This window comes from Macrosteles quadrilineatus, unplaced genomic scaffold (assembly GCF_028750875.1).
Source record: "Macrosteles quadrilineatus isolate MER2022 unplaced genomic scaffold, UCM_ALF_1.0 Scaffold_2__2_contigs__length_208266976, whole genome shotgun sequence".
NCBI lineage: Eukaryota > Metazoa > Arthropoda > Insecta > Hemiptera > Cicadellidae > Macrosteles > Macrosteles quadrilineatus.
This window is the reverse complement of record NW_026542595.1, coordinates 152652310-152679764: the sequence shown is the minus strand read 5'-3', so window position 1 is coordinate 152679764 and position 27455 is coordinate 152652310. Positions and strand designations below refer to the sequence as shown.

At 34.3% G+C, this 27455-nt stretch overlaps 1 protein-coding gene across 1 annotated transcript; it reads left to right on the top strand.

Annotated features, from left to right (window-relative positions):
- Window positions 1-2174: 2174 nt before the first annotated feature.
- LOC128985685 (ribonucleoside-diphosphate reductase large subunit) lies at window positions 2175-26600 on the top strand. The gene is made up of 14 exons (XM_054405457.1): window positions 2175-2375; window positions 4606-4694; window positions 5052-5229; window positions 7628-7788; window positions 9730-9932; window positions 10601-10826; window positions 12609-12850; window positions 14183-14384; window positions 14585-14734; window positions 20458-20679; window positions 23875-24087; window positions 24635-24730; window positions 25012-25200; window positions 25904-26600. The coding sequence occupies exons 1-14, from the start codon at window positions 2312-2314 to the stop codon at window positions 26132-26134; spliced, it is 2466 nt and encodes an 821-aa protein (XP_054261432.1). The 5' UTR covers window positions 2175-2311; the 3' UTR covers window positions 26135-26600.
- Window positions 26601-27455: the final 855 nt, after the last annotated feature.

Sequence of the window (27455 nt, the reverse complement as noted above, 5' to 3'; positions counted from 1 at the left end):
GTGTTTATCCCAAGTCAACTTGCCATCCAGCCAAAAACCAAGCAGTTTCACAGTGAAATGTAACTTAATAAAAAATGTAACTTAGTAAAATGTAACTTAATAAAATGCATTCTGCAACTAATAAGATGCATACACAGTGGTACTAGTAAAAGTACAAGCTCGGGAAAGCGGCCAAATCAAAAATAATAATAAGAATTTAAGTAGGCCAATTAAGATTTTACTTGTAAGCTTACACTGTAAAATGTTAAAGCTTTAAGCCGATGACAGCCTGGTGATTTACTAATATTTTATCCTTAATGCCTAGCCTACTTCTGGGCTATCTAGGCCTACCAATATTAGGCCCTACCTTTTATAGGCCTAGCCTTTGATATGGTAAAGGTAAAGTAGGCTAACATCAGGCCTAGGCTTAAGTTTTTTACGATTCCTATATTGAATCTCCTAATGTGTATTTCTAATAAACATTTTATTACTGGCCAGTACCTATATTTTTTATTGCTTATAACCTCTTTGGCTCTGTTAAACTCTTTTACCTTTCTCTTTACGAAGTTGATCCCATCCATTTCGATTTCGGCCAATATGAGGTACTAGGTACTACCGTTACCGTTCCTAATACTAGGATATCTTTGTGTGCAACCTGTTCCCAAACAGCTATAACAGTTACTAGATTAGGAACGTAATGTGACGTCATTTGGAGCAGACGTGCGTGGTAGCGGCGCACGTCTGACGTAAGAATAGCCACTGCCTAATGAGTTTTACGCGGTTTCACTCCAATCTCACACTTCTAGCATAGAGTATGTTTTATCTATGCTTCTAGTTAGTCCACCTCCATTCCTCCGTTGCTATTATCAGCAACTAATTAATTTAAACCCCATTACAACTCCAAAGCTATAAATTTGAGGGTTTCCGGTTTGGACCGCTTTTCCTTAAAAGAGTTTAAGTTTTTTATAAAAAAAAATACTTACAGTTAGATATAATCAATGGTTCACAAGGTTACTAGGTAAGGGTGGCGGGACGTGACTGTACTCTGTGTAACATATGATATGATTTGATTTTTTCAATTGCAAATTTGCCGCCATTTCACATAATGGCGATGCCATGTTAGAGGTCTTTGCTCGTGCTTTCCCGCGTTTCAATTCTTTATTTCCATTTGTGATTAGTGTTGGGATATCGAAAGAAAATATCGATATTTATATCGGCGATAATATCGGAGCCTCAATATCGATATTCCGATAATATCGGACCAAAAATATCGATATATCGGAAAAATATCGTTAAAAATTAATGGAATTGGAATGCTAACGCAATGCTTCCCTTTAACAGGAAATTACCTTAACAAACAATTTAAAAAAAAATGCGTTTGAAGATATTAAAACAAAGGAATATATACAGACGGTTTGGTAAAAAAAATATCGATATGTCATCAAAAGAAATCATTGATATAAAAATGTCCCTTTAGAAGGAAAGTACCTTTGTTAATACTGAACAATATTAGCCTATCCTTATCGAAGTTGTCAGCTGATATGTTTTAATTTGTTATAATGAATCAATATATCGGATAGAAAAATAAAATATCGATATTCAAAAAGAAATAATCGATAATAATGAATGTTCCCTTTAACAGGAAAGTACCACCATATGAACAGCAGTTAGCTGCACACATATGACGTTAAATTGTTTACAATTTATAATTTTTTAGGCTTGTGTACAAAAAAATATACAACACATGAGAATTTAATGGTTTTGTTTGGTTTTCACTGCCGTCACCTCATTTTGGCACTCCACTTCTGCCAACCGTGCCAACTCACTATTCAAATGCAGGCAGAGGCAACCAGATTAAAAATATATTTTTAACTAGATAGGTACATGAAATAGTTTGTGTGTAGGCCTACAAATAAATTTGTTATTAATAATATTTAATAACTGCTAAACAAGTTCAGAAAAGATTAAACTGTATTTTATTCTTGCATTATTCTTTGAAAAATTGCTAAAATTAATTCTAACGATAATATCGAAGTAAAATATCGATATCCCGATAATATCGGAAGTCTAATATCGATATAAAAATATCGATATATCGGAACCAAAATATCGATATTTCCGATATATCGGATATCGATACCAAACACTATTTGTGATTTGTATTTGTGGCTGTGCCGAAACGAAACTGCCGATTGCCTAAGTCGTAACGTAACGTAAGTCCCCGAAGTGCCGGTCGCTTTTATCTTGATTCTGTCTCGTCTTTATATTAAGACATTACCTCATTTTAATTATATTGACTCAAGTTTGTTGTTTTCGTTGGAAGAATTGTAAAATGGGAGTTCCAGGCGTCAAGACTCCTGAAAAGCCCAAGGGAAGAATGTTCGTTCACAAAAGAGGTAGGCCCTAACTTAATGATCACGTCATAGTCAAATTGGAAATGTAGTAGGCCTATTTTTTGTTTCCTCAGTTAGTTCGATTTAACATGATTTGTTCACCCGATAGGCTATAATCACTTTTTCAGTCACCAAACACTTGGCCTACTTTTATTTTCGGTTAACTTACATTTTGCTACCCTGTCCTTGGAACTAGGTAGCTAGGCCTAGGCCTAAGCAAAGTTATTCGGTTTGAAATAACTTTGTAGGACACTGATGATCCGAAACGGGCTTGAACAGGAAAACTAGGCTATTCCCTTGAAATTTTTTTTTTTAATTTGATAGGCCTTCTAGGCTAGTTAAAGTTAAGTGCCATTTCTTATTCTTCCCAAGTTTTCTAAAGGCTGTGGTGCTGACAATATTCCATTGTGCTCAATTTGCAATCTGTTAAGTTACCTACCTACACCATTACACTTATCCGCCCGTTTAACCTTGTTTTTGATTGTGATGGAAGAATCAGTTTAAATTTACTTCATTGCAGGAGATGAACATCATTAAGCGTGGATCAACGATCAATGAAATATCTCAAATAAGGCTGTAAGCTAAGCATCCGGCTTGTTTTTTTTTTTTTTTTAATTAGGGAAAATGTTTCTACATTCACAGGTAGCCAGTCTGTACTGTACTGTGACTCCTTAGAGGATCAGACTACTCTCCACGAAACCCCTCTTCTCTGTTGGACACAGACCTGGGATTATTTGTCACATTTCTTCTAGGCGACCTATGCACTGTTTTTGGCATTCTGTTCTTTTATGACCTAGACCGCATCATGATCAAGGTCATGCTTTTTGGCATGGATATTGACCTGGATCACATGTGACAGATAGGTCCAATTGACCTCAACCTCCGTCATCATCGGGTTAACCGTGTCAACCGACAGCAGTCCTACATTGTATTCATTTCCCAACGCGGGCAGCGGATCAAGTGTGTTCCCCGTTGTTGGATTGCCTTGGCAGTATGATATAGGCTAATCAGGCAACAGAATGCTGTCGGCCAAGGCCCATCCTGAACAGGAGATCGAAAGGATCTGTGACATGCCAGAACCCAAGGCTGGGCTTGCTGAATCAGTCGCCTGGTCCAGTGTCCCCGTGTCTCCTCTTCCCAGCTCTCCTGCCAGAGCCGGTAGGTGCGTGTGCGCTCCTCTCTTCTTGCCTTGTCTTCTCCGCGCTGCTGATAAATTACGTTCCTCTCCTCCACCTACAGTTTGATGAGGATGACTCCAGCAACCACCAGGACAGCGGTTTCAGACACTGTTTGGTAGGCGGATGCTGCCCTGAGTGTATCCTTTATGGTATCCACTTCCCCACCGTACAAGAGTACGGACTGGACCGCAGACATCAACAGCCTTCTGTGAGTGGACTGCTAACCTCCAGCTAAGCTTGCTGTCCACCATGACCCCAAAGTAGGCCTACTTGGTGGCACGAGTGGTTTGAACTTCAACATTCCCCACCCACAATGGCATAATGGTTTCAATCCTCTTTTTGGACAGAATCACAATTTCAGCTTTGCTCAGAGCGAAGAAGAGAACGTTGTCTCTATTCAATTTGAGCTGGGCAAGCTCAACATTACGTGCAGCTATTAAGTGCCTAACTAGGATGGTTCCCTCAAGATGCTGCTGTAGCAACGCTCCCAGAGGTCCAGACCGAGTATGGGTCCTTGAGCAGCACCAGTCTCGTAAATGAGAATGCAGAACGACAGGTGGTCCTCTATGATGTGCGCATGAAGTATGCTAGGACGTGGAAGGTGTTCTCCAGAGCACTTGTCGCGGCTAGGTAACATTTACAAGTTTTTTAACAGCCACGATTACCTCGTTAATTTTGTGTGCCACGTACCAGTAGCCGAGACTTCCCCAAAAACCCCTTAGTTTGATTCACAATGCTGCCCAACTGTAGACAACTTGGAGATCTTCTTGCCTCTAATTTTTAGGCTATGTAGGAAACCCCTGGGGTTACAACTAAAACTTCCTCAAATTTTCCCAACTGAATGCTTTTCTGTTGTCTAGGGGTCAGTTTTGTAATCTAAGGTGTGGTTTTTTATCCAGCCTAGTATCTGTTGGTATGTTTGTGACGTTGACCGTCCAAATATTGTAGGGTTAAAAAGAAAAACAGACTTCAAGGGAAAACATGTTTTCTTGCAGTAGGCTATGCACAGGAAAGGATGGTTGGGAAATAGGCCAATATAATCTTTTGTATTTCAGATGGCCGAAAAGAAGTGGTTCATTTTGACAAAATAACGTCTCGGATCCAGAAGCTATGCTATGGGCTGAACCAAGACTTCATTGATCCAGTAAGCTTTGATTTGATCTACATACTTAGCAAGTTTCTAAAAACTCAGTTTTCTTTTAGCTAAACAATTGAAGATGAAACATAATTATTTATTTAAAGTCAAGTACCTGCGAAGCAAATTGAGCTATTAGTCTTAAACTATATTATATTTTATTCCACATTTAAGTAATTATAAGAGAATTGACTTTTATAAGTATCTAGAAGATTGGTAATCATACATAAGTTAATAAACAGTTTTGACCTCATTGTGGCAGGCCTATGCGGATTGAAAAATGATCACTGCTTTAATGAGGCTCAGTATGCTAGCCATTGATGCATTTTAAAACCATTTGATTTCTGAAATTTAAAATGTTTGTAGGCGGAGATTGCAATGAAGGTGATATCGGGGCTCTACCCAGGTGTGACAACTGTTGAGTTGGACAACCTGGCAGCCGAGACGGCCGCTACGTTGACCACCCGACATCCTGACTATGCCATCCTTGCTGCTCGCATCGCTGTGTCCAATCTACACAAGGAAACCAAAAAAACCTTCTCAGGTAGGCCTCCTTATCACTGATTCTAGTTTTTTGTGGATTTTTCACTTAAGTTATCGCTTTTCACTTAATGTAGGATGCAAATGCTTATTGCCTATAGGCTACATTTTTAGTTGTTGATACTATGTTTATTTTTCCTAAGTATTAGTTTATTGCTTCTATTTAAAGTATAGCCTACTGAATAATACTTTTAAAATATTGAATAAATGATTTAAATAAAATTTAAAGTTGTTTTAAACTTAGTTGTCTTCATTTTTGAGGTATCCATTGTCTCACGGATTACTTTAGAACTATGCTATAAAATAGGTTAAATATCTGGTTGCCAAAATAATCCTTGGTCATCTGAATGTCGCCGGTTTTGACACACTTAAGCCCCTGTCACACAGAGCTTGTTGCAGCAGCTAGTTCTCGCTGCGAGATCCAGCAGCTTTAGTTGCTAGTTCTCCAGCGCGCTAGAAGTCCTGTCAGACGAAGCTGGAGAACTAGCGATACAGCTTACAAGTTTGGTGATGTAATTGGAACTGAGTGTGTGGTTATTAGTTAACAAAGAATTGATGTTTTGTCTATGATCAGCCATCATAGAATTAAAAAGTCCAAGGAAAAAATAAAATTTTAATATATAAACACTATTATTTTGTATCTACTACGGGCATGTAAATTAACTAGGCGGTAATTAAAATCGAATAAGTTGTGGTAGGCGTATAATAAAAGGACTTTATCTTTCATAAACAAAAAAAAAAAAAACACATTCATTTAATTAATATAATATGTGAGATGTAGCAATCGTAACAACAAGAAAATTATGGCAATGCGTGAAACAAATTCTAAACATGAAAGTTTAAATTTATTCTTAATTAGTTTAAACGTGTTCAATTGATTAAAATTCATTTTTCTTATTGCGAGAACTAGCGTGATACTGTCAGACATAGTACTATAGGAATGGTCCTAGAGACCATAGCTGGGTGGTCACATGACCTCCTAGTGACTCTTCAAGCGCTTGTAATATTAAACTGTTTAATACCTCCAGCGGCTGGAGATACCAGCTCATGCTAGTGTTTCTAGCTGCTGGAGAATCAGTCACACGATGCTGGTTTTCTGTTGGTTCTAGCTGCTAGTTACTAGCAGGGAGAAAACCAGCTCCGTGTGACAGGGGCTTTGAAGTTTCATTGTCACACCCTTGGACGTGAAGTTGTCACTCCTAGGAGGTCATCGGGAAGTCTTTTAAAATTATAAACCAAAAACTAACACTGGCAAACATTTAATGAAAATTACTGTATGGACAAAAATTGGACATACAAGTAATTACCACAGCGTGACTGCACGTTCAGTTTATAGGTCTAGAGTGTATATATTTGCTATCACACTGTCACATTCTTTCAGCTAATAATTAACTTACAAAGCTAAACATTTTAACATTGTAAATCCTTGTAAATTTTGGTGACAAAATGGTTTCCATCTAGTTTTTCTGTATAGTAGGTAGTTAACCATTTTTAAAGAATCCGTTATTAATAATAGGATAATAATAACAAAACACATTAAAGTTACCGTACTGACAGATTCCCGCATTTCTATTTGTTTTAATATTTGAATTGCGCTTGCTTATTTATTGATGATCAGATATGTTTAGATTTAAATGTAGCATAGGCCTGCAATGTTTTTGGTGATAAACATTTGACATTAAATAATAATATGATATTTTATAATCAGAACTCTTATTTTATTCAGAAAAACAACTTTTTATCAGTAAACAGTAGTCTACAGCTAATTTTATTTTTGAGGTGTTGCCTTCCGGATTACTTTTTAACAATAATTCTATTATAAAGGTTTTTTTTGTTACCAACGTACCTAATCCATTGGTTGTCTGGATAGCGACCGGTTTCGACACTCAAAGGTGTCATTGTCAAGCCTTTAAGACATGTTCTCAAGAAGTCTTTAAAACACGATTAAACGAATAAACATTTTCACAAAAAATAAAACAATATGGCCGTGATCATTAGTGTTTTTGTATTGCCATAATGTTTGATTTATTTGTGAACATGTTTGTTCGTGTCTAGTGTTTATGTTTTTAAGACTTCTTGACGACCTCCTAGGAGCGACAACACGTCTTAAAGGCTTGACAATGTCGAAACCGGTCACTATCCAGACGTCCAATGGATTATGTTGGCAAAAAAGTATTTAACCTCTAGAATAGTACTACAGCTAATGTCCTCAACTCCATTTTTTAACTACCTACTTTAGCAGCCTTAATTTTTTTGAAAACAGTTGTTTTAATGCAACAAAATAAAAAATACTAAAAAGGCTTTGTTTGTTGATTTTTTTATCAGTGACATACACAATTTAAATTTGTTTCGTTTTACCTTATTTTAATCATGTTTATTTACTATCTCTATTTTGAAATTAGATGTGATTGACGACCTCTACAACATGGTTCAAGAGCTCACAGGACTTAAGACACCAATGATTTCTGATGAAACGCACAAAATAGTCATGGAGAATGCTGATGTTCTCAATTCTTCCATAATCTATGACAGAGATTTTAACTACAACTACTTTGGTTTTAAGGTAATTTTTTTTAACTCAAAATACTGTACTTTGATTTTATTGTTATAGGCCTACATGATGTTCTAAATTATGATTGTATAAACTTTTACCAGTTATTAGATTATTTCTTTTTCGCTGGAGGCCCGGGGGGAAAGTTTGGTACATATTTCCATCCTGTTTTTCATGATATTGATGCGCCTAATCAAACTATTGTGTACATTGTAATTTGAAAAAATAGCCATAATTTTATTAGTGGTTTTATTAGGCTAGTTTATTTTAATTTTATTAGTGGGCATTTAATATTTTGATGGTTGTAACATTATATAAGTTTCAAGATTTGTTTTCATATTCAAATTATTAACCAAAACCTAGTTTCATAACAGCTATTTTAACTTGATAATTGCTAGAGATAATCTGTTGTAGTAAGAGATTAGTGTAATGCATTGTTCATCACATCATTCATCATTCTGTTACTCACTCTTTTGATTTGAAAAAATAATAACAAATATGCATTGTAAATTTCATAATCATGTCATAGAAATAGACCCTAGTAGTTAGTAGCCCTAACTTAAATATGCCTATGGAATTGGTTTAAAAAATTAAATCTAATTAATTAGTTTAAAATTGGTGGACATGAACAATAACTAGAATATTTAACACTAAACCCTGTAAAATCTTTAAAATCAATTCACTTTGATTTATATAAAAAAAATAAAAATTTACAAAACTCATACAATTAAGCTACAGGTTTATCTGCAGCAATTATTATTTTAATTGTTATTTCACTGTGCTTTTTTATTCAATCAATCTTTTGTTATTCAATCAGTCTTTTGTTTACCTTGTTTTTCTGTAAGTAAACTAATACCATGACACAGAATTCAATAATTTACCAAACCAATCATTGTTAATTAAATTTACCAAACATTTTTAACACAAATGTTACAAAAAAAAAAACCTGCAGATTTCTAGTTGCTTTTTTACAGTTTTTATTCAAAAACGCCATAACAAAAGGAAACCTACGTACTCTGACCCATTATATTAACATTGCCTATGAGTAGCCTACTTAGGTGTGCTAGCTTGTGGAGCTCAAAGAATTGTTGTATCTGATTAAATTTAAAAAACCTACAATAAAATAAATAAATCCGCAAATCTTTTGAAAATATACTCCAATTGGCAGTAATTAAGAGTTTCCCTTCTAACTTAACTTGAGATACTCTGTCATAATTCATAGTTTAATAAATATTTATTAGACCAACACAGACACGCTAAATTAAGTCATTGGACAATGTCTCTATAAGTTAGTTCTGCAATTAGATTTTTAGTTGTGGAATGACGATGAGTCTCGTGCTTGTGTCTTTCCGGTGACGGGTTTTAGTCCCCTTCCAAGTTCTAAGACATAAAGGGGTTATTAGAACTTAATGGCACAATAGGTTGTAAAAATTAAACATTAGACAGTCTTACGGGGGTGTCTGCCGGTCACGGAAGACACAGATTTTTATCTTTAGGTCCTAAATAAATTAAATTCTCCAAACCTGACTTTAGTGTTGCACCTTGCTGCAGGCAATGATAAAATTCATAATCCGAATCAGTGAAAGTGGGCATATTTTGGAAGCAGGTCAACCAGCTCAAATTGTTATGGCCCAAAATAGTGTAGGCCTATGCCCAACTATCTCAAGTCGCTAGAAAATATTTATTGGTACCCAAGGTATGGTGTTTTAACATAGTCCTGCCACCCTGTATCAGCTATGAAGAACACTGATTCAATCTAGTTTGTGCCTTTTTGCTCTTTTTAGTATGAGCTATGGACATTTTTCCGACAGTTAAATGGAGTGTTTTTCTGTGTCAAAAACTACGAGGTCTTTATTTGTGTATTTTGATCACAGATTCAACTCTGAGTCTAACATATGATACAAATACGTTATTTATTAAAAATTACTAAACATAGTTTGTTGCTTGCTGCAGACGCTAGAACGCTCGTACCTGCTCAAAATCAATGGCAAGGTGGTTGAGAGGCCGCAACACATGTTGATGAGAGTTGCCGTTGGCATCCACGGCCGAGACATCCAAGCAGCCGTTGAGACTTACAATTTTCTCTCCGAGAGATATTTCACCCACGCTTCCCCCACTCTCTTCAGTGCCGGCACTCCTCGTCCTCAGCTTTCAAGGTTTGTTGGCTTATTGTACTTATGACTTAAGATGTATTTGAATATAACTTGAAATATCACTCATTCTTGGGCCAACAAGGGCGTGCAATCGTATATCTTCCAGTGCTAAGAATGTTTAATTTACAAATAATTCTATGGTATAATTATTTTGATAGTGGGATATTAAAATTTTAAATATCTTTCACAGGAGTGTGCTAAAATAATAGTTCTAGTCAGCATATTTGTGGAAAAAAGTTATTGTAATAACGTTATCTTAATAATTGATATCCACTATCTCTTGGATCACTCAAAAATTAAATAGGTTTTTTTGTGTCATGAAAGAGCAAACAAGTGTACCAGTAGGGTTAATATAAAACTTGAGGCTGAGTCAAAGGCATCTAACAAAACACACCAATTTTAATTTTTTTAAAGTACATTTGATGGATATTTGCTAGGCTGCCGATGGAAAAACATATTTAAAAAAATGTAAAAACTCTTTATATTGAACATTTTTTGTATTAAAAGCCTAGAAGGGGAAAATTCAAAGTCACTCAGCCAAAATCAAAATGTTGGAATTAAAAGGCATAAAAATTGTTACAATGGCAATGATTGTGTTGAATTAAACAATGAAGTAATAATAAACACAGTATGTTCAAAATTGAATCTAACCTTAATTTGAATTTCAACAGCTGTTTTCTACTGGCCATGAGGGAGGACAGTATAGATGGCATCTACGACACTCTGAAGCAGTGTGCGCTAATCTCAAAATCTGCTGGTGGTATTGGTGTCCATGTCCACTGCATCAGGGCCAAGGGAACGTACATCGCGGGCACTAACGGAATGTCGAACGGATTGTTGCCCATGTTACGAGTCTTTAACAACACTGCTCGCTACGTTGACCAAGGAGGCAACAAGGTAAATAAAATACAATTGGAAATCAGAATTAATGATCAGTAGCTATTATGGTCTAGACATGTGTTCATCAATTTGGTTTAGCAGAAAACAAATTTAAAATATGTGATTATTTGACATGAAGTGTCACACTAAAAAAACTTAACTCTCAATTTACAATTAATGATACTTCATTTTGAGACAGTTATAATCCTTGATGAAATAATTTATAAAATATACTTAACTAAATTTACTAAGCATTTTGTTGCATTTACACCATCTGTTCTTAAAACTACTGGATTATAATGAGTTGAATGTCTTGTGCCACTCAAGCCTATGAATAGTATTTCAATATTCTTAGTTGGAGTTTGGCCTTTTTTGGTAATTAAAGGGTGAGGCAGTGAAACGGCACGATTCTTACTCCAGTTTACGCCTTACGGGTAATCGGTTATGCGAGCACGGAGAAATTACCATAAGCGTCTAGACAAGTGGAAATTTCAGTAGCTATGTACCGTTGGACGAGTGAAAAACGTGCGTTTGCTAAGTAGGCATATAAAAAAAAACTTGGAAAGTATGGTTTATGCTCAGCGCACTTTCCGTTGTGAGTTCAGTTAACTGTCACTGCCTCCATGCCATTAAGGGAAGCTTTCCTCCTTTGATTGAATAACTTTGAGGCCACTGCTAGCAGGACTAAGCGCTACAAAACGATGCAAATGTTACAAAACATCATGGATAGATTTTGTCTCAGAATTAAAAAAAAGTGTGCAAAACCAATGACGCCATTTTATTTCCACTGATGTACTTAAGATTTATGTTAAAATAATCATCCCTTGTTTCTAAATAAATTATTGATGATTTTTTTTTTTATCGTGCCGTTTTACTGCCTCACCCTGTATAATTCAAAACTTGATAGGTATATTATAACAACTCAAGTAAAGTAACACATAACTATGCTACACATCTGTGCTATCTTAATACATCCTTACATACCAACTATCTCTGCAATTTTAAGACAGTTGAACTCTGATTATAGGAATCAATTGGGACCTTAGGCCTGCCACTTTAAGACAATCTAAAATTCAGATAGTTGGATTTTTATCAAAAAGCTATTTAGATTTTGCAGTTAGATTTTTGCAATCGTAAAATTCACATTTACTTTGATGTTTCAATGGTGATGTTTACAAAACTGCGGAAGATGTTCCTGATATTGCCGTTAATGTGGAAAACGATCCGTGACTGCCAGATATGATGATATCTACACAACCGTAGGGGATATCGAAGATTTTGTTGCGATTACAGAAGAGACAATGTTTTCGTAACTGCGGAAGACGATGACAAAGTCTACAAGACCGTGGTAGATTTTTATCGCTGTCCTGGCTTCTGCCTTCTTTGTGATTTTTATTTCATTAGTTTTAGGTAGGCCTATGTTACATTCTTTCGGCGATTCGGATAGTTGGAGTCCTACTGTACATTTTTACCTACCATCTTCCGTTCCGATTCTTCCTGGGTCTGAGCATTAACTGACCTTTCCTATCTCTCTTCAGGTTTTAGTGTAATAAAGAAAGAACCATTTGGCTTCATCCTATCCTGCATAAAAAAACTAAGTTTGTTTCATCTTACTCTTCCTCCTCCACCATCTGTCGTCTGCCATTTCGCTCTTCTCCACTTTCCTCTTCAACTCATTCATACACCCTCTTCTTCCTCTAGGTCTCCTGCCCTCCATCAACCACTTTCCCTAGTAAATGTTACATTTCCCCCACAACCACGTTAGTCTTGCAGCTTACATAACACTCACACCTGTTCCAGCGACCTGGAGCATTCGCTATATATCTGGAGCCATGGCACGCGGACGTGTTTGAGTTCATTGCGCTTCGCAAGAACCACGGTGCAGAAGAGGTGCGTGCGCGAGACTTGTTCTATGCTCTGTGGATCCCTGACCTGTTCATGAGGAGAGTAGAGAGTGACACAACATGGAGTCTTATGTGTCCACATAAGTGTCCTGGACTCTCCGATTGCTGGGGGGAGGAGTTTGACAAACTTTACGAGAAGTAAGTGGATTTAATTCATACTTTCTTGTTTGTATTATTTATAGCATCTATGCATGTAACTCTCGTATTCACATAACTGAACATATCTAATTGAAAATTAATATAATCTCGTTTTTCACAATTTCTAGTGTGGGATAAAATAGTGAAGAAATTACAATAAGTAGTGATGGTTTTGTAAATAATTTTAATTATTATAATATATTTCTGGTTATACAAATGTTATTAAGTAACCAGTTTAGGCATCAAAGTGGTGCTATCTACAGGCTAGACTCAAATCAAATGAAATGAAATGAAATCAAATCAAATCATCTTTATTTTTGCACAGAAAAAAACTGTATAATAGCGTCACAAGAATATGTAATAAAACTAAATTATAAATGCTGTTAGAACTAAAACGTAACTGAACAGTATCTTAATTCGATCGGTAACTTAAAAAATCTTTCACAGTGTAGGGAGCTTGTTCCAAGAGTATGCGTTTGACCGCTCTCCCAAATTTGTCTTTGTCTTGCTCCACTTTCAGGGGTTCAGGCAACACATTGAAAAACCTGATACTATTATAAAATAGGTGTCTCTCAAAGAAACTTGTCCTGTGCTTAGGTAGCTTAATATTGTTTTTTTGTCTGAGAGTGTACTGCATTGAATGGAACTGCGGTTGATACAGATGATAATTTCTTTTTAAAAACGATAGACAACTGAGTATGTATATCGATGGAAATGTGAGAATATTGTATTCCTTGAAGAGAGGCTTGCAAGAAGTACGACGGGATATTCTGAAGATTATTCTCAGGGAATTATTCTCAGGGATATTCTCAAGATTTTAATTTGTCCTTGGGAATACTAAGATGATGCGTTTTACATTGTCTGATATAAAATTGAAATGTAAATTTATAAAACTAAATATTATAAGGGTTAACGTTTTAAGGGCTAAAGTTTTTGCGTTCTATCATTACTCCAAAACACAATAAATCATTGCCTAAACTTAATTTAAACATGATTAGATCTAGTTGTAAAATCAAACATTGAATTACTTAGACATGCATATCTTAATTTATATTCTGCCTATGAGCATCACTTCTATCTAAAAGTACATTAATATTAATGCACTAACATATCACAACATAGCACTTTGTACAGATTACACATATCCGCTAATTTCAGGAGACAAACCCAGCCAAAATTTATTCTAGACTGCAAGTAGCCAGTGCTAGTCTATTGTTATCTTTAATTCAACCTGTTATTAGCCTTTTCTCACCCCCTTAATTATCATGATATCAGGGTCAAACAAATGAGTTTAAATCAAAATAGTGTGTTAACTGGTTTTGTGTTGTGAAGGTATGAAAGTGAGGGCCGCTACGTGAGGCAGGTGCAGGCTCGCCAGCTGTTCTTCGCCATCTTGGACGCGCAGGTTGAGACTGGTGTGCCTTACATGTTGTATAAAGACGCTTGCAACCGTAAAAGCAACCAGCAGAACCTTGGCACAATCAAGTGTAGCAACCTGTGTACAGAGATTGTGGAATACACCAGCAAAGACGAGGTATGGACTTCACTATTTTTATATAGTTGTTTTAATAGTTTCTAAAAGTAAGTTTGCTTACCTGTAGTTTCTTTGCAATTAAAGTTTTATGACCTCTCAGTAGGCCTACAACTTTAACGTTACGTTTACATATGATTTTGATCTAGCTTTTGTTCTAATTATTGGCTGGACACTTGTCTAATGTTTGTGTTTTTGTACAGGTGGCAGTTTGCAACTTGGCCTCAATTGCTGTCAACATGTTCGTTAAGCCTGATAAAACTTACGACTTTGCCAAGCTGAAGGAAATCACTAAAGTGGTGACCAAGAATCTTAACAAGGTCATCGACGTCAACTACTACCCAATCCAAGAGGTAAACCAGTTGTTTGCCCATTCCTTCATGGACTTAAAAAAAAAAGTAATATTGGGGCACGAAGGTAGTGGGTAAGTTATATTTGAATTGAAAACTGTTGGAATAAATGCATTATTCCTCTCAATAGCTTATAGCAAGTACAAACAGGGTGTCCATCAACCTGGAAAAACGGGAATTATGCGTGCATTTGTATTTTACCGGGAATCTTTAATTTGCCGCAATCACCCATGAAGATGATGTTTCCACGGGACCACGAGAGACAAACATGACGTTTCAAACTTAAACTGGCTACGTGAAATTTTGGTAATTTCTGCATTAATTATTTCCGTAGGCCACTTGAAAAACAACCCATAACTCCAAAATTACATACTATATGAAAGTACATAAAGACAGGGTTTGGTGTAGTAATCCTTACAGAAAATGTTGTAATTGAAATCATCAGTATTAAGAATCTATTTTCAGGTGTCTGTACGGAGATTCGATAACTTTTGGTATCAACATATCACTATCTTTAAGATGTTATTGATAAATTGTAGGTTTAAGAATTAGTTTTTAATTTTCGGATTATTTAATCAGTAATATTTAAAAATTTAATACTTGTGTCAGACAATATTACAGTAATCATAAATTTTGTTTCTTTAACTGAGAATGTTTTTTCCGATAACTAAAATAGCGAGCTGTGTTAGTGCTAAAACAGCATTGCGGGAGATGGCGCAAAACAAGTTGGAAAGTTTAGTATGAAAAGTACAACCTGAACTAGCTGGATTTTTTTTTTACTCATGAATTTTTTGTTGACCTGGTGGTCACCTTGACAAAAAAATTTAGGATGGTTATTGTTCATTATTGAGTTGTATTTGTACCATGAATGGAGTAGGCATATTGTTTTTTACAAACATGGGTTATTTCTTTTGTCAAATACTAGTGTAATAAATTCAATCATCCTATGAGAATAAAGTGGAATCTTTTGGCAATTTTACTGAACTCAAATTTTCTAAATAAGAACCACTCAAGTCAAGCTTGAGTACTTTTTAAATGTCGAGTAATTACTAAATACCTAAGTGCCCTACATTTGCAGTCTTGATTTGGTTAGAGTTCTAGCAAATAGGTGAATGTAAAATATAAAAATATATTGAAAACAAATTTCTTATAGCTAATTGAAAAGAATACACTTAGGTTCTCTAACTCAAACACACAATATTCAACATCTAGGCTAATTCTTGTTGAAGATTAAGAGGTTAAAGGGTCAACCTCAAAAACCCTTTTACGTCATCTATTGTGTACAGTGGCGGCTCGTCCATATAACCCAGTAACCTTGTTATAAAAATCAGGGTCTACCTTGCATGAAATGGGGTAGTAGGTTTCTTTTTTTTATGTTGTTTGTAATAGTACCGAGTTGCTAAATCCAAATTTTCGACCTCGGTGACCTTCCGGATCACCTCCAAAAAGCTTAAAAATCGGCAGAATTACACACTATTTTTACGTTTGTCCGATTTTGACCCTTAAGCATCACTTTTTCATAAAGAACAACCATAATCATTTTTAAAGTATATTAAATTACCTATCATATAAGACCAAAATGGTTATTACAGGCCTAATAGTTTTCAAGATATGACTCCGCAAACAACGGCTAAAATTACCAAATTTTGAATTTTTTTTAAGTTTGGCTAACGTTAACCCTTAAGCATAACTTTATCGTTATTTTTCATTAAACAACCATAATTACTTTGAAACTGCATTAAATTACTCACAATTTAAGACCAAAATGGTGATTATAGGCCTAACACATTGAGAGATATGCCTCTTCAAGGTTTATAAAATCTTCCATAAATGTTTGTATTTTAAGATTCAACTTTCAATTTATTCAATTTGGTCAAGTTTTATAAATGAACCATAACAATAAATAAACAAATTTATTTCATTTCAAGTACAGATTGTGTTATAACAATTTATTTTTAAATTAATTTAAAATAGTAATTTAAAATTAATTTATTATAAATTGAAATAAATCTATTGTATCTATCTACATAAACACACACGTACATTGTTACAATAATTGGTTCTCGGACAGGCCTGTGACGAACGATATTCATTTTTACGTAGTTTTGATTTTAAATTAAACTGTTTACAACATAGAAATACCTAATAATGGCTTAAATACTATGATTTTGAATACAGATATGGCTTCTGTAATAGCATAAAGAAAGTATAAAAGGATTACAATCATATTTTTTCCAAATAAACCCCATTTAAGGGGTCAAAAACATTACGTAAATTCATTAATTTGGCCTAACACATTTTGTGTCTTAAACTTTGAAATGCTTAAAATTGGCTTAAATATTATAATTTTTAATACAATTATGGTTTTTTTTAATTGCATAAAAAGTGTATAAAATAAATACAACTAAAAGGTATACAAATAAAGCTCATTTAATAGGTGAAAAACATTACGTAACAGATTTTGCGTAACAGATTTTCTGATTTCAACTTTAAAATGGTAAAAAAGCTTAAATTTAATAATTTTGAATAGGATAATGGTATTATAAATTACACAAAGAGTATATAAATGGAATACAATTCTAACTTAAACAAAAAATCATATTTAATGAGTACAAAACATCACGTAAACAAAATACTCAAATTATTTTTGCTAACATTTTACTTTATTTGTTTATTTCCTTGCAGTTCGTATATTTTTAACGCTTGAAAATGCTTTATTACTGAAGGACTATATACTTAATGGTATAGAACCAATTTAGACTATAAAAAGTCAATAGTTTGCTTCATAATTCAAAAACAAAGTCAGATTTACAAGAATTTAAGCGAGTTTTGTTGTGCAAACCATACATTATTTGTTAATATTTTTCAAATTATTCATGATTGACTTTTTAAAACCTCATATATCAAAAGAGTACTAGTTGGAGCAAGGTAAGAAACTAAGAAATACCAATAAAAACCTATGGTTTACGCAAGAATTAAGTTTTAACATAGGAAAGAGCTAAAGACCACCCACAGTGCCAAGGGGACTATGGACACCTGTGGTCACTATTACCACAGAAAACGTACTACTATAACCCAGAATGCCAACCGCATGGTAAAAAGCATTAAGTGTTTTGAGAGAGCTTTGCCTGTTAATCGGTAGGCAGCGCCACCAGCGTTGCTATGCTATTGCTATTGTTGGCTGCCTACGGATTGACAGGCAAAGCTCTCTCAAACCGCTTAATGCTTTTTACCATGCAGTTGGCATTCTGGGTTATAGTAGTACGTTTTCTGTGCTATTACCTACAAACAACCATGATATGACTCATGATGACATATAGTTTTTTTTTTGGTCAGATATTGTAGATATTTGAATCATATACATCCTGCAGTTAATCCCATACTGATGGGTTGAAGCGTTCAAAAGTTATAGGACTTTGAAATTTCAAATTGAGACAACTTTTTTCACCCAAAAAATCATATTATTGGTCTTAATTTCAATTAAATTCTCGAAATTTGTTACAATTTGTCCTCTTGATTTAATGCTTAAAGGTAAAGCATACCTAAAGGTTGTTTAATCTTATTCCTTATCAAGAAATTGTGAAAATTCATAGGCATGCAGGCAGGCAGATCCAGTGTAAGAGTTCCTTATCAGGTTCATGTAAGGATACCTATACCCATGTCCTTCTAGTGTCAGTGCTGTAGTTTGAACAAGTTGGTCCTTCCCCCCACTACTGCTCAATTCATACAGCACAGACAGGACAGGAGGTCCTGAGGAATGCCAGTAAATCCTGGCATAAAAGAAGTAATATATTGCATGGCAGAACGACAGCAAAGTTGAAACCTTTTTTCACTGTTGCATCTTCATTCTTTATTTCAATTCCTCTTGATAGTACTGTATAAACATTTTAATTACAATAGATTTCTTCCATAAAAAACGCATAATATGTTGTTGAAATGAAATAAATTTGTTTATATTCTTATTATGGTTCTTTTATAAAATTTGATCAAATTGAACAACTTGAATCTTAAAATACAAACATTTATGGAAGATTTTATGAACCTTGAAGAGGCATATCTCTCAATGTGTTAGGCCTATAATTACCGTTTTGGTCTTAAATTGTGAGTAATTTAATGCAGTTTCAAAGTAATTATGGTTGTTTTTAATGAAAAATAACGATAAAGTTATGCTTTAGGGTTAACGTTAGCCAAACTTAAAAAAAAATCAAAATTTGGTAATTTTAGCCGTTGTTTGCGGAGTCATATCTTGAAAACTATTAGGCCTGTAATAACCATTTTGGTCTTATATGATAGGTAATTTAATATACTTTAAAAATGATTATGGTTGTTCTTGATGAAAAAGTGATGCTTCAGTGTCAAAATCGGACAAACGTAAAAATAGTGCGTAATTCTGCCGATTTTTAAGCTTTTTGGAGGTGATCCGGAAGGTCGCCGAGGTCGAAAATTTGGATTTAGCAACTCGGTACTATTACAAACAACATAAAAAAAAGAAACCTACTACCCCATTTCATGCAAGGTAAAATGCGTTAGGTTACTGGATTAATAGGAGCACATGAGCACATGAAATAGAGCACAAGCAACAATGATAACACCTGTATATACTCAATATATCATGGTCTATTAATTAGTAAGTTTTATCAAGAAACACCAAAACAAGATATGTCTGCGTAACTGTAGCGCCTGCAATCTGAGTGTGTCAGTCAATCACAAACATAGGAGCTGAGCTGTTGGCTACGCAGCTCCTACCTTGCCATACAATTGGACAGGTCAATGTTGTGCCGGTGGAGGGGGAAATCCCTGCATAGCTCATGGGGAGCTGCCTTAGAAGCAGCTCCGAGTGCTCTCATTGGCTGATAGATGCATACGTGACATGTATTAGTCACTTGTTGGTCGTCACTTTACTTCACTAGAGTTCACTGAGTCACTCACTATACTACGTCAGTCAGTGTCAGTAGTTGTCTGCTTTGAATAACGTGTTAGGGCTATGAAACGTCAAAATGTAACCAGCAGTGTTCATGTTTTAAAATAATTATTGTGTTCAGTTATATTTCAATTTTATAGTTTACAGAAATGTACGATTAAAAACGTAAAACAAATATTATTTGGAAATCTCTTAAAACAGCAAAATTGTGTAATATTGTTTCAGAAAGGGTTTGATGAAACCTTTTTAATGACAAAAATACTTGGCATCAATAAACTGCTACCATAGATTAAGCAACACAAGTAGATTCCTCATCCCATTGTATATTTTGAAGCTTGTTTTAAGTGTCTAGTTCAATTTTGTTTCTATTATTTTAGGGATTTGTTTATGATTTGTGTACTATTTGGGTATATAACTAGGAGACCAGTTATTGTTTTATGATTATCATTTTATTTGGTCAAATGAGATTTAAATGACTGAAATAACAAGAAACAGATTCTAAACAAAACATGACCTCTACAGTAGGACGTACAGAACTAACAATAAAATTGGCTTCAGCTGTTCTGTAAGGATGAAAAATCTACTAAGGGAGTATGTTTTATCTTTGCTGCTACGAAGAGTCAGAAAAGTTGTATTGTTTAACCCATATGCCTACTACCCCCTCCACGTCGGCATTTTCCCTTCTGCAAGGCCTGTGAACCTCCCAACTAAATGGTCACCAGTTGCCACTGTGTGTGTATAGTAATAAATAATTTTACCTCTCCCTGTGTTTGAGTATTATTATATTATTCTTTCTGGTGTTTAGGCTAAGAACTCCAACATGCGTCACCGCCCCATTGGTATTGGAATTCAAGGTTTGGCCGATGCCTTCATCCTGATGAGGCTGCCGTTTGAAAGTGAAGCCGCTCAGAAACTGAACACCCAGATATTTGAGACAATTTACTATGGAGCTTTAGAGGCCTCTTGTGAGTTGGCTGAAAAACTTGGAACCTATGAAACATATCCAGGATGTCCGGTTAGCAAAGGGGTAAGTTAAACTTTTTGCATGCAAATTTTTACCATACCATCTGGTGTAGTTTCTGTTTTAAATTTTATTGAATCCAATGTTAACAGTTCTTCTTGAAGATAGTACGATTATGTATATAAAATGTATTCATAACAAATTAGTTAGGCCTACCTAAGAAAAGAGTTACACATAGTTGAAAGCACAAAGAAAGTTTACAAGGAGCTTCATCAGAAGAAATAAACAGAATTTTAAAATTTGAGTTGGTTCTGAAACACCATTTCATTGGTGTTTTGGTTACAGTAGTTAAATATACAAAATTGTCACAAAACAAAATAAACAATTTGTGGTTGTACAGGTAACTTGTGAGCTTTGGAAATTTTTTAACGTGATATTTTATTAAGTCCTGGAATGATACTTTAAAAGGTTGGTTGAGAGTTCAGGGACATCCTGTAATTTTATACTATGGAAAAATATTGCTAAAATATATAAAGGAATAAGTTATTGAAAAACTCTATTTGAAGACATGGTTGCAACGAGCTTATGGCTTATGTTCAAGGATTTTTGTTAGAATAAAAGGCTTACCTGAATGGTAAAGAGACCACTCTTGTTCAAGATACAAAATATTTTACACTATACACAAAGTCAAAATCCTTTACATCTTTTTGCAAGAACCATCAGACAAGCAATCAGAGACAAAACATAAGTTAACTCAGCTGTAAATCTATTTTGTCCGTAAGTAGATACATATAACATTACCTCGTTTAAATACAATTCTACTTTTTTATTTATTTATTTATTACTTGGTACAGCACATATACAATGAATCTATATAATACAAAACTGCATAAGCCTTAAAAGAGGCTTGTCCGCAGCGTTTCTTATAATACTATTGTCTTTTCCATATTTATCTTGATCTTGAGTCAGTGTGAACTATTACTGTACAGAAACATTAGAAAAATAATTAAATTAAAAAATAAGAACAAGTGTAAATGCAAGGAATATTCTTAAAATTATTTAACATGAGTATATACTTTCAGATTACAAACATTCAACAAACAAATAAATATCTAACAAGGAATAATAACAGCTGAAACGAACTTTATAACATACAATAAAACAGGAACTATATTTTTAACAGTTGATAAAAGATATATGTATATATAAAATTCTGTAAAGAATAACAGCAACTGAAAAACAACAAAAGACACAACTTGTATTATACTATGATTTAACAACAACAACAAATAAGAGTTCTCTAAAAACGTTAACTACTCGGTCATATACCATTTTTTTAGTTTTACCTTCAATAATTTATATTTTTTTATTTCTTTCATACATTGTGGCAAACTATTAAACAATGTAGGAACCAAATAGTTTCTTGTACGCTTTGTGTATTTATTATTAATAGTAGGAACAATGAGAAATTCTTTCCTAGAGTTGTATCTATGCACGTTTTTTACTTTGAACCTGTTTGAAAAATAATAATCTATTATTAACAAATAAGTGAACAGCTTTTCCACTGGTAAAACCCCTGTTAACTGATAACACAACATTGGAGTTTCACTGACAACAGCAGAACCAAGCTTAGTGATAATCTTTAATATTCTTGTTTGAACAGTCTGTAGTTTCTGTAATTCTGAAATTGATGCATTTCCCCATGATCTTAATCCATACCTAAGAAGTGACTCGCACATAGATGCATAAATTAGTTTCATTGTTTTAAACGGTAGGTAGTCTCGTAAGTAATAAAGTTTTGAGGCACACACTTAAGTTTATCTTTTATATATGCAATATGAGAGTCCCATTTTAAATTATGATCAACAAATACCCCTAGATATTTAAAACTTTTAACACTTTCCAATAATTGACATTCACATTTTTCTTTTAAGTATGATTTACTATGCAGACAGTTGTGTGAGTGTGCTTTCACTTTAGGTTCTTTGCAACTGTAGAAAGGTGAATGGACATGCATTATTTTAGATTTCTTACAGTTTACACTTAATCCATTGTCATGGCACCATTTTGTTATTTCTAAAAAATCTGATTGTATATCTCTTATTGCATATTCTAAATTTTTGTTTAGCAGAACTGTATCATCAGCAAACATGTATATCTTACTATTTTTGATTATCTCTGACATTTCATTTACATAAATTAAATATATGAGTGGCCCTAATATACTTCCTTGCGGAACGCCATATTTCAATTTTTCTGAATTGCTAAATGAGTTATTTATTTTGACCATAATTTCCCTATTGCTTAAATAATTCATAAACCAATTCTTGGTTTGGCCTGTGATGCCAGCCTTGTTCAGTGCAACTCCAATTCTTTCATGTTTTAAAGTGTCAAACGCCTTTGAAAAATCTATAAAAATCACTAAAATTTGATTTCCACTGCTCAATTCACCATTTAAATAATCTGAAAAATCTGCCAACAGTTCATTTGTACCTTTGTTTTTCTGGTATGCATACTGGTAGGGACTTATTATGTTATTATTCTCTAAGTGCGTTGTCAAGCAATTTGCAACATAACGTTCCAGTATTTTATCTACTGATAACAAGATTGATATTAGACGATAATTTGAATAATCAAAGTGGCTTCCAGATTTATATACCGGTCTAATTATTGCTTTTTTTAAAGATTCTGGTACTTCTGCATATCTGAGAGATGAGTTAACAAATTTTGTAATTGGGCCACCTAATAAGTTTGCATACTTTTTCAAATCTGTAATTCTAATACCATCCAGCCCTGGTCCCTTCCTAGTCATATTATTCAGTAATTTCATTAATCTTTCCTTGTTTATTAATGGTATATAAAATGTTGAACTACATTCTTTTGCTGGCATACTGTTAATCGTTATAATTGGGCAGTCGTGAATAACATTATTAATGCCATCAGTGAAACTTTTTGCAAATTTATCACATATTTCTTGCTCTGTCGATGTTCTTGCCATGTATTTCATCACAATACCATCTATTCTCTCTTTTTTCTGTTTACCTAATAAGGAGTTAATTTTCTGCCATGTGTTTCTTATGTTTTTCCTATTATTATCAAAAAAATTGTGATAAAAATTTCTCTTTTCTTTGTATATTTCTTTGTTCACTTGGTTTCTTAATCTGGTGTATCTTTCTTTGTAATGAATGTCATTTGGATGGTTCTTAAATAATTTAAAAACTTTATCTCTCTCCTTAACTTTATCTCTACTTCTACTTACAGATCCTCCAATACGACATGTGGGGTGTGACACCCACAGATCTGTGGAACTGGGGCGAACTGAAGGCTAAGATAGCCCAACATGGAGTACGCAACTCTCTGCTGTTGGCTCCGATGCCGACCGCATCTACTGCGCAGATCCTCGGCAACAATGAGAGCTTTGAGCCTTACACCAGCAACATCTACACGAGACGAGTGCTCTCTGGGGAGTTCCAGGTGGGTTGGTTATGAAATATTTGTTTAGATAACTAATAGGAAGTCCAGTTCCAACCACAGTCAGAGGTAGAATTCAAATAGCTATTCAGGATTATACAAACAGCTATCCTGACTGAAAAATAACGAGAGAGTGAACTTAAGAAGTCTTCATAATTTAAATATTTTTACAATTGTAAGTTATCGTTTTTCATATTTTTTCTAAGAGAACAGTCCTAACCTCCTCTCTGAGCTGGAAACTTGCATTTCAGGGCTCTTTCAGTATAACATGTTTTAAAACGAGAACAATTATTACTATGTGTAACATTTTCTCTTTTGAAAGATTTTTTTCCAGCACAGACTGTTCCTGGAAAGACATAAATTGAAGCCAACAGCAGGAAGTGGAATCAGAAGATTTTTCAGGAAAGCAGCCTGAATAAGTCTGACTTAAACCAGACTTAATCTTAAGGGGTGGTGGATGGACCTCTGGGCTTCGGCCAAGCACCTCTTTGGAAAAATTTACTAGTAAAAATCAGTAACCATATAACAATTTAATATGACTTGTTTTCAGGTGGTGAATCACCATTTATTGAGGGATCTCGTGGAGCTTGGTTTGTGGGACGAAGACATGAAAAATCAACTGATACAAGAAAATGGCTCCATTCAGGTTAGTATATAAACCAACAAGAAATTATTCATAGACAAATTCACCATATTATGTAATGAGATAGATAGGGTTGCTTTAACTAATGATATTTATCCTTGTAATTTTATTCTTTGCTGAATGATAGAGAGAGAAACTATTATTACACACTGATGTCCAACGTGCAGTCAGTAATTATTGTTTACTGTTAGGCTGAGCTTTGAAGAATTCTTTAAAATGTGTGATTAATTCTGTTAATAAATCTCATTTTTCTACCTTCTGATTTATGCTTGTTATTTAAACAGAAAATTGAGGGTATCCCTCAAGAGCTCAAGGACCTATACAAAACAGTGTGGGAGATCTCCCAGAAGACGGTACTCAAGATGGCCGCCGACCGTGGAGCATTCATTGACCAATCACAGTCTCTCAATGTGCACATCGCTGAACCCTCCTACGCCAAGCTAACGTCCATGCATTTCTATGGCTGGAAAGCAGTAAGTAACTTCTCAGTGAGGTACAGAGGAAACACGCTTAAGGACATCCGTACGCTTTCAGCTCTGGTATGTTGTGCCAGAAATATACTTGTGACAAGCAAGGAAGAGCTTGAGCGGCAAGCACTGTGCGAAAATTCCTATCGCACAGGGTACAGGGTCTTCCTCCACCGTGAGCATTGTAGTATATGAGGGCAAGGGGGGTTGAGTTGCACTCTGTCCAAGACACCATTGAAAGTTTCCTCTGTACCTTACTTCTTGTGGTAACCTACTAATCATAATGAAGTGTATTTTTACCTGTATGTCTTACCATCACGTAAACAGAGAAAGTTAGCTTAATAAAAAAGTTTGTACTCAATATTACTTTTTGTATGTTTCCGTTTCATAATTGATCTAGGGCTCTACTCCTAATCTTTCAAAGTTCAATGATGAAGTTTTGAGTGGAGAATATTGATTCGTCTCCAAAGTTACAAAAAGAAACACTACAATGTTACATTTATAAAATGCTACCCATCTAAAAATGCCATAAATTTAATCATGTACCTTCTTAAAAAAAAGCCCTTGCACACATTTTAATTTCATCGAACTCATTAACACCATTTCCCATAAAATTGAGAACCCAGGTGATAGTGATAATGAGGTAGTGAAATTCCTGATAAAAGTATTTAACCAAGAATACTTTAAAACATAATGTTTGTCTCCTCAGGGTTTGAAGACTGGAATGTACTACTTGAGAACCAAGCCAGCTGCTAACGCCATCCAATTTTCAATCGACAAATCAAAAATGAAGAAATCTGTTGGTGCTGAAGCAAACGGTTCGACCAATGGAGACAGCAACTCGAGCAAGAAAGAAGAAGAAGACTCTAAAGCGTACAACATGAGTGGGATGGTCTGCTCCCTCGATAACAAGGACGAGTGCCTAATGTGTGGATCATAAACACTTGTAAATCTGTGTAAAAATGTAAATACCATAATTTCCCACACATTTTCACATAAGTGCCTGTCCAGAAAATTGCTTGGACTCTCCATGATTTCTAAAGCATATTTTTTTAGCTTTTGGAATTTTTTTGTGTCTAAAGTAAATTTGTTTATGTTTAAGATATGTGAAGGATAAATCGGAAATTGAAACATGTTATGTGTGTAAAATTGAACAGATGTGGCTAAAATGTCTGGTTGTTAAACTATGTAACTGTAGGAGTATGCAATACCTCGCTGTAATAGCTGCAATTTTTAGTTTTACACAGTGTTTTGTCCCAAATGTGTGTTTTTTTATTGCTGTGATTTATTACCAAAAGCTAGCACACGTAGGAAATGTAAACTTAGCGTGTTTTTATTGCATATAAATACTGGAACCAGTTATGTGTCTTTAGAATTTCTTATATCTAATAAAGTATTCATGTTCATTGATGTTCTATAAAGTTAACTTTTAACAAATCTGTATGTTCTAAGCTCATATAGAAAATGTATTCATTCACCCATGTAATTTTGTTTTCATACAAGTTTAAAGTTTTCAATTTCATTTTCAATAGGTACCTTTTTGATATGAAATAATGATTTTACATAAATGAAACATTGTCTTATTTTATCATCCATTGTACACCACGGAAATGCCTTTGCTGATTGATCGTAATTGTTATCTGTATCTGTCATCTGATTGCTGATTCTTTCACAATAAGGACGTAAGTAAACATATTACTCGTACTGTTAAGAGATACAGTATTATCATGCGTTTTCAAATGGTTTGCAAACTTTCCTTCAGGAAAGTCCTATTACAGTAGAACATCATAAACAAACCCCTCAAGTATCATTTTCAAATACATCACCCTTGATTTTATATTACTCTTAATTCCTTGGTATTGCAAACCTTGATAACATGCCTCATTTAATAATCCCCATGAGAGACTTATTTTTGAGGTACTGTACCAAAATGTTATAACTATATTCACTGTAAAACCAACTTACAAAGAGCAACAGTTTGTTATATTACATTTCTACAGAACACCTATCATTACAGGTAACAAGGATTATAAAAGGGTTAGTTTTGGTAAAATGTCTTCAATACTATCATTTCAGAAGATTAATTCATTACTGAAGATGTCTTTTTAATAGACTTACCTTTATAAAATATGGGAGATTCCAAAATGAATGTGTCAGCTTTTAAAATTCAAGCACGAAAACATTGTTCCTAAAAAAAGAAAATTCTCTTTGGATATTTTTGTTTGAATAGTAGAACAAAATCAAATTTAATAGGTAATGAT

What these genes read in the sequence shown, in the direction of transcription:
- LOC128985685 (XM_054405457.1), top strand. Translation starts at nt 2,312, where the DNA reads ATGGGAGTTCCAGGCGTCAAGACTCCTGAAAAGCCCAAGGGAAGAATG. An exon ending in TTGACCAAGGAGGCAACAAG is followed by an intron (nt 10,827 to 12,608) that starts GTAAATAAAATA and finishes CACCTGTTCCAG; the next exon opens with CGACCTGGAGCATTCGCTAT. An exon ending in AAGAAAATGGCTCCATTCAG is followed by an intron (nt 24,731 to 25,011) that starts GTTAGTATATAA and finishes TTATTTAAACAG; the next exon opens with AAAATTGAGGGTATCCCTCA.